The sequence below is a fragment of the Somniosus microcephalus genome, chromosome 5 (genome assembly GCF_052327205.1).
Source record: "Somniosus microcephalus isolate GS21.2 chromosome 5, FLI_Smic_1.0, whole genome shotgun sequence".
NCBI classification, from domain to species: Eukaryota; Metazoa; Chordata; class Chondrichthyes; order Squaliformes; family Somniosidae; genus Somniosus; species Somniosus microcephalus.
The window spans coordinates 292,415,869-292,432,673 of record NC_140991.1 but is presented as its reverse complement, the minus strand read 5'-3'; the positions used below and the strand labels follow the sequence as shown (position 1 = coordinate 292,432,673).

The 16,805-nt window shown below is 44.0% G+C and overlaps 1 protein-coding gene across 6 annotated transcripts in view; it reads left to right on the top strand.

Annotated features, from left to right (window-relative positions):
• Positions 1-16,805, top strand: part of exoc2 (exocyst complex component 2) — a 303,326-nt gene that overhangs the window by 181,727 nt on the left and 104,794 nt on the right. For all 6 annotated transcript variants that reach the window (XM_085989137.1, XM_085989132.1, XM_085989135.1 and 3 more), the window contains 3 exons: positions 3,641-3,702; positions 4,374-4,449; positions 9,550-9,666. In XM_085989137.1, coding sequence (XP_085845263.1) covers positions 3,641-3,702; positions 4,374-4,449; positions 9,550-9,666 — 255 coding nt within the window. The remainder of the gene's footprint in view (positions 1-3,640; positions 3,703-4,373; positions 4,450-9,549; positions 9,667-16,805) is intronic.

Genomic DNA, 16,805 nt, shown 5'->3' with positions numbered 1-16,805 from the left:
GACCTTGCAGTGCTTGACTGGGGGGGAAAAAAGCAACGAGAACTAAAAAAACATAGAAAACGGCTCCTGATTTTTGCCGTTAGATCGAGTATTCCGGACATATAACCTCCGGATAAACCAAAGTTTCCTGTAGTTGCAAAAAAAATGCCGTTAATAAAGTATTAAAAGTACCAAAACAGCAATTAATGTATGTGGCACCTGAACCAGAGCGGGACAAATATCCTTGCGGGGAGGTTTGCTAGCACTGTTGGGGGGGGGGTTTAAACTAACTTGGCAGGGGGATGGGATACAGAGGGGAGCTGAAATAGGGGGTGATGTGCTGCCAATTATAGAGAAAAAAACAAGTCAGCTTGGTAGACAGGGCAAATATATAAGGGCAAGGCTGGATGGCATCTATTTTAATGCAAGGAGTCTTGCAAATAAGGTGGATGAACTGAAGGTGTTGATAAACACATGGGAGTATGATATTGTTGCTATCACGGAGACATGGTTGAGGGAGGGGCAAGACTGGCAGCTCAATATTCCGGGGTACAGAATCTTCAGGCGAGACAGAGGGGGAGGTAAAAGAGGAGGGGGTGTCGCAATATTAATTAAGGAGTCAATTACTGCAGTAAGGAGGGATGATATATTAGCAGGTTCCTCTAATGAGGCCATATGGGTGGAGCTTAAAAACAAAAAGGGGGCAAGCACTTTGCTGGGAGTGTACTATAGGCCTCCAAACAGTCAGGGGGAGATAGAGGAACAGATATGTAGGCAAATCTCAGAGAAATGTGCAAATAATAGGGTAATAATAATGGGGGATTTCAACTTCCCCAATATTAACTGGGATAGTCAGAGTGTGAAAGGCTCAGAGGGTGTAGAATTCTTAAAGTGCATCCAGGAGAGCTTTTTGAGCCAGCATGTAAAAAGTCCTACAAGAGAGGGGGCAGTACTGGACCTAATTCTAGGGAATGTGGCCGGCCAAGTGGAAAAAGTGCTAGTAGGTGAGCACTTTGGTGACAGTGACCATAATATGGTGAGATTTAAGGTGGTCATGGAAAAGGACAGGGATGGGCCGGAAATAAAGGTTCTAAATTGGGGGAAGGCCGATTTTAATAAGATAAGGCAGGATCTGTCCAAAATGGACTGGGATCAGCTACTTGTAGGAAAATCCGCATCGGAGCAATGGGAGGCTTTCAGAAGGGAGATTGAGATCATACAATGGCAACATGTTCCCGTAAAGGTCAAGGGTGGTTCCAAAAACCACAGGGAACCTTGGATGTCAGGGGATATACGAGAATGGATTAGGAAAAAAAGGAGGGCTTTTGGCAGATACAAAAGGCTAAAGACGGAGGAAGCCCTAGAGGAGTACAAAAAGTGCAGGGGGATACTTAAAAAAGAAATTAGGAGATCAAGGAGGGGCCATGAAATAACACTGGCGAGCAAAATAAAGGAAAATCCTAAGATGTTTTATAAGTATATTAAGGGTAAGAGGATAACTAGGGAAAAAATAGGGCCCATTAGGGACAAAAGTGGCAATCTGTGTGTGGAGCCGGAAGATGTAGGAGGGGTTCTAAATGAATTTTTTGCATCTGTTTTCACTATGGAGGAGGACGATGTAGACATAGAAATAGGGCAGGGGGACTGTGATATGCTCGAACATATTAACATCGAGAGGGAGGAGGTATTGGCGGTTTTAGCAGGCCTAAAAATGGATAAATCCCCAGGCCCGGACGAAATGTATCCCAGGCTGCTGTGTGAGGCAAAGGAAGAGATTGCGGGGGCTCTAACACATATATTCAGGACCTCTCTGGCCACAGGGGATGTGCCAGAGGACTGGAGAACCGCTAATGTAGTACCATTATTCAAGAAGGGAAGTAGGGAAAAACCAGGGAACTACAGGCCAGTGAGCCTAACAGTGGTAGGAAAATTATTGGAAAAAATTCTGAGGGACAAAATTAGTCTCCACTTGGAGAGACAAGGATTAATCAGGGATAGTCAACATGGCTTTGTCAAGGGAAGATCATGTCTGACTAATTTGATTGAATTTTTTGAGGGGGTGACTAGGTGTGTGGATGAGGGTAACGCAGTGGATGTGGTATACATGGATTTCAGTAAGGCCTTCGATAAAGTCCCGCACAGGAGACTGGTCAAGAAGGTAAGAGCCCATGGAATCCAGGGTGCCTTGGCACATTGGATACAAAACTGGCTTAGTGGCAGAAGGCAGAGGGTGATGGTCGAAGGTTGTTTTTGTGACTGGAAGCCTGTGGCCAGTGGGGTGCCACAGGGATCGGTGCTGGGTCCCTTGCTGTTTGTGGTCTACATTAATGACTTGGATATGAATGTAAAAGGTATGATCAGTAAGTTCGCAGATGATACAAAAATTGGTAGGGTGGTAAATAGCGAGGAGGGTAGCCTCAGTCTGCAGGACGATATAGATGGGTTGGTCAGATGGGCGGAACAGTGGCAAATGGAATTTAACCCGGAAAAGTGCGAGGTGATGCACTTTGGGGGGACTAACAAGGCAAGGGAATACACAATGAATGGTAAGACCCTAGGCAAGACGGAGGTGCAGAGGGATCTGGGTGTGCAAGTACACAGATCCCTGAAGGCGGCGGAACAGGTGGATAAGGTGGTAAAAAAGGCATATGGGATACTTGCCTTCATTAGCCGAGGCATAGAATATAAGAACAAGGAGGTTATGATGGAGCTGTATAAAACACTGGTTAGGCCACAGCTGGAATACTGTGTGCAGTTCTGGTCGCCACACTACAGGAAGGATGTGATCGCTTTGGAGAGGGTGCAGAGGAGATTCACCAGGATGTTACCAGGGCTGGAGCGCTTCAGCTATGAAGAAAGACTGGGCAGATTGGGTTTGTTTTCCTTGGAGCAGAGGAGGCTGAGGGGGGACATGATTGAGGTGTACAAAATTATGAGGGGCATAGATAGGATGGATACTGAGGAGCTTTTTCCCTTAGTAGAAGGGTCAATAACTAGGGGGCATAGATTCAAGGTAAAGGGCGGGAGGTTTAGAGGGGATTTGAGAAAGAACTTTTTCATCCAGAGGGTGGTTGGAGTCTGGAACTCACTGCCTGAAAGGGTTGTGGAGGCAGGAACCCTCACAACATTGAAGAAGCATTTGGATGAGCACTTGAAATGCCATAACATACAAGGCTACGGACCAAATGCTGGAATATGGGATTAGATTAGACAGGGCTTGATGGCCAGCACGGACACGATGGGCCGAAGGGCCTCTATCCGTGCTGTATAACTCTATGACTCTATGTGCAAGTTTTGATTTACAAAAATTCTGGGTTAGTGTAACAAGGCAATATACAAATATATTTGTGTATATATATCACTATTGACAAATGTTGATCTTCAAGTAGGGCACATTTTAAATAACAATTGCAACACATTCAGAAACTAAGTGTGTTGAGTTTTTGTCCAAAATAAAAATGCACCGTGTTGAAGGCAGAAATAAGTCGGACATACAAACTTCTATAATTAATTTGTTATAAAATAATGGATTGTCCACCATAAGCCGAAAAATACAAACTGGTTAGGGAAGATTGTCCAGCTAGGCCGGGTGTTTGCTGTAAACCTATTTATAGCTGCTTTTTGTTCTACTTGCATAACTTTATTTTTTTTCATCTTAAAGGTGTTTATTGATTCCTTGGAATACTTGAGTACTAAAGCTGATGGTGATGCAGAAATCACACAGTGAGTATATCGTCATTTTGGAAATAAGGGAATAATTATCAATTCAAAGTAATACTTTGGAATATTGCCACTTTTGCTATTTATACTGAAATCAACATTCTTTATGCATTCTTTATACAAGTTTACAAATTGGCTATAAGTATGGAACAACAGAAATCTTTTCCTATTGAGAATACTGGTGACCTCTTTAATTTTTAATAATGCACCATCCTGCTTTTTTCAGCCGAGACTTGAACACAAAATCTCGGCTGACACTCCTGTGCAGTACAGAGGAAGTGCTACACTGTTGGAGGTCCCATCTTTCCGATAAGACGTTAAACTGAGGCCCTTCCTCTCAGGTGGATGTAAAAGAATCCCATGGCACTATTTTGAAGAAGAGCAAGGGGTGTTCTCCCCAGTGTCCTGGCCAATATTTACCCCTTAACCAACAGCTAAAACAGATTATCTGGTCATTATCACATTGCTGTTCGTGGGAGCTGCTTGTGTACAAATTGGCTTGCTGTGTTTCCTACATTACAACAGTGACTACACTTCAAAAGTATTTCATTGGCTCTAAAGTGCTTTGGAACATCCTGAGATCCTGAAAGGAGCTATATAAAATGCAAGTTTTACTTTTCTTTTATTGTCCAATTACTATAAATGATCAAAATTGTTTATTTTTCTCTTTCTAGCCTCTCTAGCCTTTCCGTGGATATTTCATCCTCAGACTTACTTGGAAGCTTGCATGAAAACTTCAATCCAACCCCAGTAAGTACTGTGGCCTGGGTAAATTGGAATCAGAGATTGGCAGGCAAAACTGTAATCGAACAATGGGCTGCCTTTAAAGAGGAGATGGTTCGGGTACATTCCCACCAGGGGGAAAGGTAGGGCAACCAAAGTCGGAGCTCCCTGGATAACGAAAGAGATAGAGAGTAAGATGAAGCAGAAAAATGGGGCGTATGACAGATATCAGATTGAGAATACAAGTGAGAACCAGGCTGAATATAGAAAGTTCAAAGGGGAAGTGAAAAAGGAAGTAAGAGGGGCAAAGGGAGAGTATGAGAATAGATTGGCAGCTAACGTAAAAGGGAGTCCAAAAGTCTTCTATCGGCATATATAAATAGTAAACGGGTAGTAATAGGAAGGGTGGGGGCTGATTAGGGACCAAAATGGAGGCCTATGCGTGGAGGCAGAGGGCATGGCTGAGGTACTAAATGAGTACTTTGCATTTGTCTTTACCAAGGAAGAAGGTGCTACCATAGTCATAGTGAAAGAGGAGGTAGTTGAGATACTGAATGGGATAAAAATTGATAACGAGGAAGTACCAAAAAGGCTGGCTGTACCTAAAGTAGATAAGTCACCAGGACCAGATGGGATGCATCCTAGGATGTTGAGGGAAGTAAAGGTGGAATTTGCAGAGGTACTGGCCATAATCTTCCAATCCTCCTTAGATACGGTGATGGTGCCAGAAGACTGGAGAATTGCAAATGTTTACACCCTTGTTCAAAAAAGGGTGCAAGGATAAATCCAGCAACTACAGGCCAGTCAGTTTAACCTCTGTAGTGGGGAAGCTTTTAGAAACGATAATCTGAGACAAAATTAACAATCACTTGGACAAGTGTGGATTAATTAAGGAAAGCCAGCACAGATTTGTTACAGGCAAATTGTGCTTAACTAACGTGATTGAGTTTTTTGATGAGGTAACAGAGAGGGTTGATGAGGGCAACATGGTTGATGTGGAGTACATGGACGTCCAAAAGGCATTTGATAAAGTGCCACATAATAGGCTTGCCAGCAAAGTTGAAGCCCATGGAATAAAAGGGACAGTGGCAGCATGGATATGAAATTGGCTGAGTGGCGGGAAACAGAGTAGTGGTGAACGGTTGTTTATTGGACTGGACTGGTGTTCCCAGGGGTTGGTACTAGGACCACTGCTTTTCTTGATATACATCAATGACTTGGACTTGGGAGTACAGGGCAAAATTTGCAGATGACACAAAACTTGGAAGTATAGTGAACAGTGAGGAGGATAGTGATGGACTTCAAGAGGACCTAGGTAGGCTGGTGGAATGGGCGGACACATGGCAGATGAAGTTTAACGCAGAAAAGTGTGAAGTGATACATTTTGGTAGGAAGAACAAGGAGAGACAAAATAAACTAAAGGGTATAATTCTAAGGGGGGGGGCGCATGAACAGAGATACCTGGGGGTATATGTGCACAAATCGTTGAAGGTGGCAGAGCAGGTTGAGAAAGCGGTTAAAAAAGCATACGGGATCCTGGGCTTCATAAATAGAGGCATAAACTACAAAAGCAAGGAAGTTATGATGAACGTTTATAAACACTGCTTTGGGCTCAACTGGAGTATTGTGTCCAATTCTGGGCACCGCACTTTAGGAAGGATGTGAGGGCCTTAGAGAGGGTGCATAACAGATTTACAAGAATGGTTCCAGGGATGAGGAACTTCAGTTATGAGGATAGACTGGAGAAGCTAGCGTTGTTCTCCTCAGAGCAGAGAAGGTTGAGAGAAGATTTGATAGAGGTGTTCAAAATCACGAGGGGTCTAGGCAGAGTAGATCGAAAGAAACTGTTCCGATTGGCAGGAGGGTTGAGAACCAGAGGAACATAAGATATAGGAGCTGGAGTAGGCCATTTGGCCCTTCAAGCCTGTTCCGCCATTCAACAAGATGATCTACCTCAAATCCACCTTCCCACACTATCCATATATCCCTTAATTCCCCAAAATTTATCAAACTCTGTCTTGAATATACTCAACGACTGAGCACCCACAGCTCTCTGGGGTAGAGAATTCCAAAGATTCACAACCCTTTGAGTGAAGAAATTTCTCCTCATATCAGTCCTAAATGGCCGACCCCTTATTCTGAGACTGTGACTTAAGGACACAGATTTAAGGTGATTGGCAGAAGAACCAAAGGTGACATGAGGAAAAACTTTTTTATGTAGCGGGTGGTTAGGATCTGGAATGCACTGCCTGAAAGGGTGATGGAGACAGAATCAATTGTGGCTTTCAAAAGGGAATTGGATAAGTATCTGAAGGAAAAAAAATTTCAGGGCTATGGGGAAAGGACGGGGAGTGGGACTAGCTGAAGTACTCTTGCAGAGAGCCGGCGCGGGCTCAACTGGCTGAATGGCCTCCTTCTCTGCTGTAACCATTCTATTCTATTCTAATCTGGGAATTAGGTGGGGAGAAGTAAATTGACGTGATTATTAAGTAATAGTTCACACCCAGAGTTGTTTCTTTAATAGGAAATGCTTCTAAGAACTTTGGAGCCCTACCCCGTTTCAGACTAGAGTCTGCCAAATCAATAGCTGTTAACAGATGACTTGTATAAAATGATTTTTCTGTTCTGAGTAAACTTTCATCTACTTATGCATTTGGCACACTAATATAAAATTGTTAATACAGTGTTTTACATTACTGGCTTTGCACACTTGTGTGAGTTCTTTATGCTGGAATGTGGCAGAGAACTAATTGAGCCACTTCGTTATTACCTCACAATTTAACAAGCACCTTATTTTAGCATAAGATCTGTTAGAAACTCCTGTGTTAGTAGTAGTTAATGTTTTCAAATTGAAGTAATTTTTTTAAAGTAACAATGTGAATAATTTAGATAAGATTCAAAAGCATTTCCAAAAGATCCCTATTATTTTATTATTCATTCATTATTTATCCATAAACAAGTAAGATTTTCAATCATATGCATGAAAAAATTACCCGAGATATTTGTTCACTTACACAACCATTTCAATTAAATGATCTTCATCGCCACTCTTTGTAAATGTATTCTTGTTTTAAACCATATTGCTCCTGCTTTTGTATGTATACATTAAGCATAATCACATCATGAAATTATTAGGGTAGTAAAGTTAAATCCAACTGCTTTGAGACTAAAATAAATCTAATATTGAAACCACTCTGGTACAAAGCTAGTATGAATAAATATCTGGCGAGACCTAGTTCAGTCCTGGTTTAAAACTGTCACAAGCAGTGTCGGCTCTCTGCAAGAGCACTTCAGCTAGTCCCACTCCCCGTCCTTTCCCCGTAGCCCAGAATTTTTTTTTTCCTTCAGCTACTTATCCAATTCCCTTTTGAAAGCCACAATTGAATCTGCCTCCATCACCCTTTCAGGCAGTGCATTCCAGATCCTAACCACTCACTATGTAAAAAAAGTTTTTCCTCATGTGGTCACCTTTGATTCTTCTGGGTTGCAGCCAAGCAATATCCTTTTTGCACCCTGTTCATTTTAGCCTCCAAGCAATCACTATTCTAATCACTTCACACTGGGCTATTACTGCCTAATATATGCAAAGAAACTGAAGCTGTAGAGTGTCATATAGCACAGCTGAGAAGGCAGATGTGTAGGCATTAACCAACCTGTTGCTCGCAAAAGTGCGCAGTGCTTGATATGGAAAAGAAATGAGAGCAAAAGATAGAAATTCAAATGGAGACTAGATGCACAAAAGCTATAAATAGATAGAAAATAAAATAAAAAGTAGAAATTAGTTCAATTACAAGAAAGCAAAATAACCGTTAAGGCATACGAAAGAGCAGCTTGGAGAATAAATGGAGGGAGAAGAAGTTCTTTCAAAAACATGAATACAGAGAAAAATAAAATTGAGGAACTCAAAAGATCAGAGATTAAATGAGCAATCAACAAGAATTCAATGTTTTATATTTTCAATATGTCAAAAATGATGGTGAAATATTTCAGTACCTCAGGTCAGCCAAGCACCCAGTGTCACATCAGTGTGCCACTTCTCAATGTGTAGCTTCTCTGAGTTACAAATTAAAATGAATTTGAAATATTTTGGCATTCCATCCACTCAATAAGGAAACTGAGTCCTTCAAAAGAGTCCAGCATGTCATATAGGTGTGTGGTCAGCATTTGACCCATCGTTGCTGCTGAGCTGACAGACGGAAATTTGGTAGCAGTATGTGGTCAACATTGTCTATTGTAGGATGTACACAAGGCACCCCAAGGTAAGTGCTCAAATGAGTTTATGTGGGTAGAGGGTATCACTACATTTCTCAAAAGAAAGATGGCGGGGGTTGTCGACTGAACCTATTTTTCCACTGGGCCCTCCAATGGCAATTAAGAGGATAATTTCTGCCTGGATGGAATTCATCTATCAGAGGCAAGACAGACAAATTTTAATTCCAGCTTTACAAACAGGTGTGCTGATGGGGTCAAAACATCAGATTAGTCAAAGGAAATCACTTAGGCCGGTATTTTCCAGTGAGTCAGCGGGCGGGATCGGTGGCGGGTCAGGTGGGAAAACAAAACAAAACAACAGACCATTGCACACCTGGAAAATTAGTTTTCTTTTTAAGAAGTAATTTCCTTCCTGGAAAGCACTGATGCTGTGCGCTCAATAGCGCAGGATACCAGACATGTGAAATGATAGCAACTTTGGAATCCGGGAGAGGACTGGCTAGATTCTTTAACTTTTCTTTTAAACAACTTTTTAAAATTCAGCTAGCACTTACTGACCTAGATGTTCGTCTTGGCCATTGCACTGACGGTATTTCACATTTCAAGCACTTGTGAACTTCAAACACGGACATTAGATTCTTATGACCAACAGAGCAAAATAATTGCAGTTGTACCTGTGACTTTTCTGGCAACAGGTGGGGAGATTGTGGCTCCTGTGTCTTCATATATGAGTGAATCTTCTTGCACTCAGGTCTTGTGCATTAGGTACACTGAATTTTTGCAGGTTTCACCTGAAAGTGACCTTACACAGAAGGAAAATAGAGAACTTTTGAATTAGGAGGGCATTATAAGTCAAGGCATGGTCATGCGTATTAATGGTTAGTACTTTAAACACTTGTATTTTAAATCCATTAGGAGCAAAGACTACTGATCGTTCTCAGCAACTGTGAGTACCTGGCACGTCACGCCTTCAACAATTTAGCAGAACACTTTGAGAAGCATGCTTTCCAAGGCACAGAGAAAATTGCTCAGGTACGGTAATTATAAAGGGTTGTTGAAAGGCACAGCATGATCCTTGAATAATATGAAAGGTTCCAAGTAGTAGTATTAATGGCTAATTGTAGACAGAGTTACTTCATTTTAGTTTTAGACCTGCTGCTCAATTTAGTGTTTACACATAGAACTATTGCAAAGTATTACAAAGCATTTACAGCACAGAAACAGGCCATTCGGCCCAACAGGCCCATGCCGATGTTTATGCTCCACACGAGCCTCCTCCCACCCCTCTTCATCTAATCCCATCAACATATCCTCCTATTCTTTTCTTCCTCATGTGTTTATCTAGCTTCCCCTTGAATGCATCTATGCTATTTGCTTCAACTACTCCCTGTGGTAGCAGGTTCCACATTCTAACCACACTCTGGGTAAATAAGTTTCTCCTGAATTCCCTATTGGATTTATTAGTGACTATCTTATATTTATGGCCCCTAGTTCTGGTTTCGGCCGCAAGTGGAAATATCTTCTCTACATCTACCCTATCAAACTCTTTTATAATATTTTTGCAATGTGTAGATATTTTAAGACCTCTCTCAGGTCACCCCTCAGTCTTCTCTTTTCTAGAGAAAAGAGCCCCAGCCTGAACAATCTTTCCTGGTGGGTATGACTTCTCTGTTCTGGTATCATTCGACTAAATATTCTTTGCACCTTCTCCAGTGCCTCTATCCTTTTTATAAAATGGAGACCAGAACTGTTCAGGTTCTTGCAAGAGTAGTCTAACCAAGATTCTGTGCAAGTTTAACATAGCTTCTCTGCTTTTCAATTCTATTCCTCTAGAAATGAACGCCAGTGTGTTATTTGCTTTTTTTTTAATGGCCTTATTAACCTGCGTCACCACTTTTAGTGATCTGTGTACCTGTACCCCCAGATCCCACTGTTCCTCTGCCCCATTTAGACACTTGTTTTCTAAGGAGCATGTGGCCTCCTTATTCTTCCTACCAAAATGTACTACCTCTCACTTATCTATATTGAAGTTAATTTGCAAATTGCATGCCCATTCTGCAAGTTTATTAATGTCTTCCGCTATTTTGTCGCAGTCCTCCTCTGTATTAACTATACCCCCAATTTGGTGTCATCGCAAATTTTGAAATTGTACTTCCGATTCTCGAGTCCAAATCATCTATGTAAATGGTGAACAACGGTGATTCCAGCACCGATTCTTGTAGAACACCACTTCCCACCATTTGCCAATCTTTAACCCCCTACTCTCTGTTTTCTGTTTTGTAACCAGCATGCTATCCATTCTGCTACTTGTCCCCTGACTCCACATGTTCTGACCGTAGTCATGAGTCTATTATGCGGTACCTTAGCAAAGACATTTTAAATATCCAAATATATTACGTCTACTATGTTACCCTTATCTACCCTTCTTGTTACTTCCTCAAAGAATTCAACTACACCAAATGTTTTCTTTTTTGCAATGTGTAGTTATTTTAACTTCATCACTCACCAGAAATATCTTTCAATGTCATGCCTCTATAGACCCTGTAAGCTTGTACCTACTCTTGCAGCACATTTTGCCCAGTTCTAATGGCAAATAGTTACTGTAACAATGCCTCCAATTGGATGAAGAAGAAACATGTGAAACTCTGAAAAGGTAGCCCAACTCCAGATTTAAGCACATGATCCAGACTGACACTTCAGTGCAATATTGGTAGAATGCTTTAATCTCCGAAGAGCCGTCTTTCAAAAGAAATGTTAATACTGTTCAGATGAAAATAAAAGATCCCATTTCACTTTTTCAACGAAGAAGAGAGTTTTCTTGGTGTATAGGCCTCAAACAATTCCACTAAAATTAATTGGTAATTCAACTGATTGCTGTTTATGGGACCTTGCTGTGCGCAAATGGACTGCCATGTTTGCCTATGTAACAACAGTGATTGCACTTCTAAAGAAAAAGAAATTAATTAGCTCGGAAGCACTTTGAGACATCTTTCCTTTCATTCTGTAGACTGTTGCATTTTTTTGTCCCATATCTGTGAATTCTTTTTCGGTGAATTTTATTTCACAAAGTTGAGCCCATTAAACTTTCCATGAATTGGTGTGGATGTTTTGGTACAATGACATTAAAAACAGGAAATGCTTGTGGAATTCCAGGTGTTTTGTATCTGCAGTTCTAACTGTCAATTTGTACAATTCACTAATGTTTAAAGCTGCCGCCTTTATGTGCAGTGACTTGGCTTACATCTTGGCCTAGAAATTGCGATCGGAGGCGTACCTCCAGAGTACGCCTCTGACACGCGAAGCAATTGCGACACTACCTCCTGCCGTCCAGGCTGCAAAGAGCTGCGGTCTCAGGCCTCCAGGCGGACGGCAGCGTAAAGGCCCATGGATCCCGGGGACGCAGGCTGTTCAGAAGCATCCCTGGGATCACATGGGCCCGGTCCTCCAATGACAAAGGAGACTTCCATTGCAATCATTTACGAAGGAAATCCCCTAATATGCAATGGAATCCCCAAATAATTATACAGTGTACAGTATGCTAATGATTATCGATGAACTGAATTGCAATTTTATTCATGTTCATTGCACCAACCTCAATAAAAATTTACATTTTTGATAAATAATTTTAAACATCTTAATCCGGGCCAATAGTTACATAAACTCATTTAAAGGGTATGTGCATAATTTTGCATTTTTAAATGTTTTATTTAAGCCTTATATATATCCTTACGCTGATGCAAGCAGTCCTTGTGCCTGCTTTTACCAGCCGTAAGATTTGCGTGGGCAGATCCTGACGTCATTTCATCGTGCAACGCCCTTTGTTCGCCCCAAACCGAAAATTCAGTGGCGCCGGCCTATTGTGCGCCTGGCGCCCCTAGCGACTGGTAGAGGGGAACGGTTCTCAGTCGCTGCGGGGCGCGGGGGGCGCAAATTAAAGGGCACTCCTCCTGCAGTAGAAAAGGCAGCCATTTTGCAACGCTCCTTCTTTGTGAGAGACGGATCTTTGCAGAGAGACAAAGGTAGAGAGCTTTCTGGTTTGGCTCAACACTCGCACAGGTACTTGTGGCTTCAGGCCACAGCTTTCCACTTGTCTTTAACTTCAGAGCCATATCATTGATTGGAAACATATAATGGGGGCTGCAATGGGTGCAAACGTTGGCCTTCTCCATTGCATTCAAAGGGCTCACAGACGCCGTGAGAGAGTGGCAGACATGGCCAGATGGAGAGGGGGCAACAGGCGTCGGCAAAGGAGGCCTTACCCACCCAGGGTATACCGCCAGCAGTTCTCCTATCTGAACATGTCTGACGAGCAGTGTGTTCGGAGGCTGCGATTCCGAAGGGCGGTGGTCACTGAGATCTGCCACCTGCTTCGCGGAGACCTGCAGCCACATCTGAGGAGCAGGACGTCTCGGTCGGTGGCAGTGAAGGTGACGGTGTCTCTCAACTTCTATGCCACCGGCTCCTTCCAATCCGCTACTGGGGACATTTCCAACATCTCCCAGTTTGCCGTGCATTGCTGCATCCGCCAGGTGACCAATGCCCTTTTCAGAAGGAGACGTCAGTTCATCTCCTTCTCCATGGCCCTTGTCAAGCAGCAACAGCGTGCAATGGGCTTTGCAGCGTTAGCGGGCTTCCCCATGGTGCAGGGCGCCATTGACTGCACGCATGTGGCTTTGCGGGCACCTCTGGAGAATGCCGAGGATTACCACAACCGGAAGGGCTACCATTCGCTCAACGTGCAGTTGGTGTGTGACCACAGGCAGCTCATCCTAGCTGTCAATGCCCGCTTTCCAGGCAGCAGCCACGATGCCTTCATCCTGCGCCAGACTTCTGTGGCAGACATGTTCCAGGCCCAGCCTCACCCACGAGGATGGCTTCTCGGGGACACAGGCTATCCTTTGTGCACATGGCTGATGAACCCGCTCCGTGCGCCCAGCACCCCTGCTGAAGAGGGATACAATGACCGCCATCAAGCAACCAGGAACATCATTAAGCAAACAATCGGCGTCCTGAAGCAACGGTTCCGCTGTCTGGATCGTTCCGGAGGAGCCCTACAGTATTCGCCTGAGCGAGTCTCCCATTTCGTGGTCGTGTGCTGCATGCTGCACAACCTAGCTATCCGCAGGACTCAGCCACTGCCACCAGACATTGGAGGACCACCAGAGGAGGAGGAGGAGGAAGACCAGCACAGGAGGGAGGCAGAAAGTGCAACGGCCGCCCGTCAGCGGCTTATTGAACGTCGGTTCTAGGCCCCCTCTCAGGGAATGGCTTGTGCCAATGGCACAAGAAGAATGTAGCCGCTCCACAAGCCCTCAGCCGAGCAGGGCAACCAGGACTTCCAAAAGAAAGCATGGACAGTGCGATTTAAGAACATTTATTTCTTTGAAACCTCTGCCCTTCCCACATTACAAACTAATGGAGAGAAGCCCCCCCAAAAACACAAATCGACCAGTCTCGGCCTTTCAAAAAACACAAATACACCAGTCTCGGCCTTTCCAAAAAACAAATCCACCCTCCCCCTTTAAGAGCTCACCGGTGCCAGAGTGTCTGCCGTCAATCAGCAGCTCGCCGCACCTGCGCTGCGCCCGCCCTCGGGGGTTTCGCCCCGGGCCGCCGGCTTAGCGCCTAATGATAGTCGTGCATCGCCTGTTTTAGCGCAGCAGCAACCTCTTGGGGTGATGCCACTGAATATCGGCGAAGGTGGCGCGAAGTTGCGCCGGGCGCAAACTTTAGCGGCCGCCCGGCTGTAGCGCCCCAAATGTGGCTATACTGAATTTCTAGGCCTAAATTTTTTGAAAAAAATTAAATAGTTTTTTACGGGGCTAAAAATAAACTTACCTTTTTTAAAAGTATTTTTAAATGATAAATGACTGAAATTTTTTTTTTTTTAAGCAGGCCTTACGCCTGCTTTTACCAGGCATAAGAATTTTAAGGGTTTTCTGCGGGCGGAGGGTGTCCAGAAAGCGGAACTATCCGCCCACAGAGGCCCTTCTCCAGGGCAGGCGTCCGATCTGTCGAGCATTCTTGACAGATCGGAAATGCCGGTTTTCAGTGCATGCGCTGTGCATGCCTGAAACTGGCATTTCCGATGTCCCTACGGGTGGGTACACAGCATGTACTCACCTGTAGGGATCGGAATATCCGGGCCAAACACTTTTTTATTAATGCAGGAGATCAGGAAAAAATGCTGATTAGATAGGGAAAAGTTAAAAGTTATTAACAGTGCAGATAACGAATGGGAAGACAGAGTGAATGAGGAAAGTAAGAACAACAAGGAAAGTTTACTGCCTAGGCTCACACATGAAGAATGACTATGTGTTAAGGGTATTGGAGGGCTACTGGCACATATGAAACCATGGCCCAGATAGAGTCAGCATTCTAGGATCAATGTTATATTTGTAAATCAACTTGACATTTGGGTCGCTTTGTTACTGTAATTGTGTTGTTTTCATTATTGCAGTTTTAGGCTGAAAACAAAACCTGTTAACCTAGGGAGAGAAGAGTTTTTCTATGTTAAATGCGCTGTATAAAAGTTATTTATTGGACCAACTGGCAGGTTAGGGATTAAATGTATAGGTTTAGTGGCAACACTGGTCTGTCAAAACTCAGTAGAGGACTTTTAGCTTTAAAATTTCATTTGGAATAGCCTGCTGTGACTTGAATCAACTACAACAACAACAACATCTTGTATTTATATATGATGGTGGAGCCCAGCACATGAGTGCAAAAGACAAGGCTGAAGCATTTGCAACTATCTTCAGCCAGAAGTGCCAAGTGGATGATCCATCTCAGCCTCCTCCTGAGGTCCCCAGCATCACAGATGCCAGTCTTCAGCCCATTCAATTCACTCCACGTGATGTCAAGAAACGGCTGAAGACACTGGATACTGCGAAGGCTATGGGCCCTGACAACATTCCGGCAATAGTACTGAAGACTTGTGCTCCAGAACTAGCTGCGCCCCTAGCCAAGCTGTTCCAGTACAGCTACAACATTGGCATCTACCCAACAATGTGGAAAATTGCCCAAGTATGTCCTGTCTACAAAAAGCAGGACAAATCTGACCCGGTCAATTACCGTCCCATCAGTCTACTCTCAATAATCAGCAAAGTGATGGAAGGTGTCGTCGACCGTGCTATCAAGTGGCACTTACTCAGCAATAACCTGCTAACTGATGCCCAGTTTGGGTTCCGCCAGGGCCACTCAGCTCCTGACCTCATTACAGCCTTGGTCCAAACATGGACAAAAGAGCTGAGCTCGAGGTGAGGTGAGAGTGACTGCCCTTGACATCAAGGCAGCATTTGATCGAGTGTGGCATCAAGGAGCCCTAGCAAAACTGAAGTCAATGGGAATCAAGGGGAAAACTCTCCATTGGTTGGAATCATACCTAGCACAAAGGAAGTTGGCTGTGGTTGTTGGAGGTCATTCATCTCAATCACATGACATCACTGCAGGAGTTCCTCAGGGCAGTGTCCTAGGCCCAACCATCTTCAGCTGTTTCATCAATGACCTTCCCTCCATCATAAGGTCAGAAGTGGGGATGTTCGCTGATGATTGCACACTGTTCAGCACCATTCGAGACTCGTCAGATACTGACGCAGTCCGTGTCCATATGCAGCAAGACCTGGACAACATTCAGACTTGGGCTGACAAGTGGCAAGTAACATTTGCACCACACAAGTGCCAGGCAATGACCATCTCCAACAAGCGAGACTCTAACCATCTCCCCTTGACATTCAATGGCATTACCATCGCTGAATCCCCCACTATCAACATCCTGGGGGTTACCATTGATCAGAAACTGAACTGGACCAGCCATATAAATACTGTGGCTACAAGAGCAGGCCAGAGGCTGGGAATTCTGCGGCGAGCGTCTCACCTCCTGACTCCCCAAAGCCTTTCCACCATCTACAAGGCACAAATAAGGAGTGTGATGGAATACTCTCCACTTGCCTGGATGAGTGCAGCTCCAACAACACTTGAGAAGCTTGACGCCATTCAGGATAAAGCAGCCCGCTTGATTGGCACGCCATCCACCACCTTCAACATTCACTCCCTCCACCACCGGCGCACTGTGGCTGCAGTGTGTATCATCTACAAGATGCACTGCAGCAACTCGCCAAAGCTCCTTCAACAGCACCTTCCAAACCCGCGACCTCTACCACTTAGAAGGA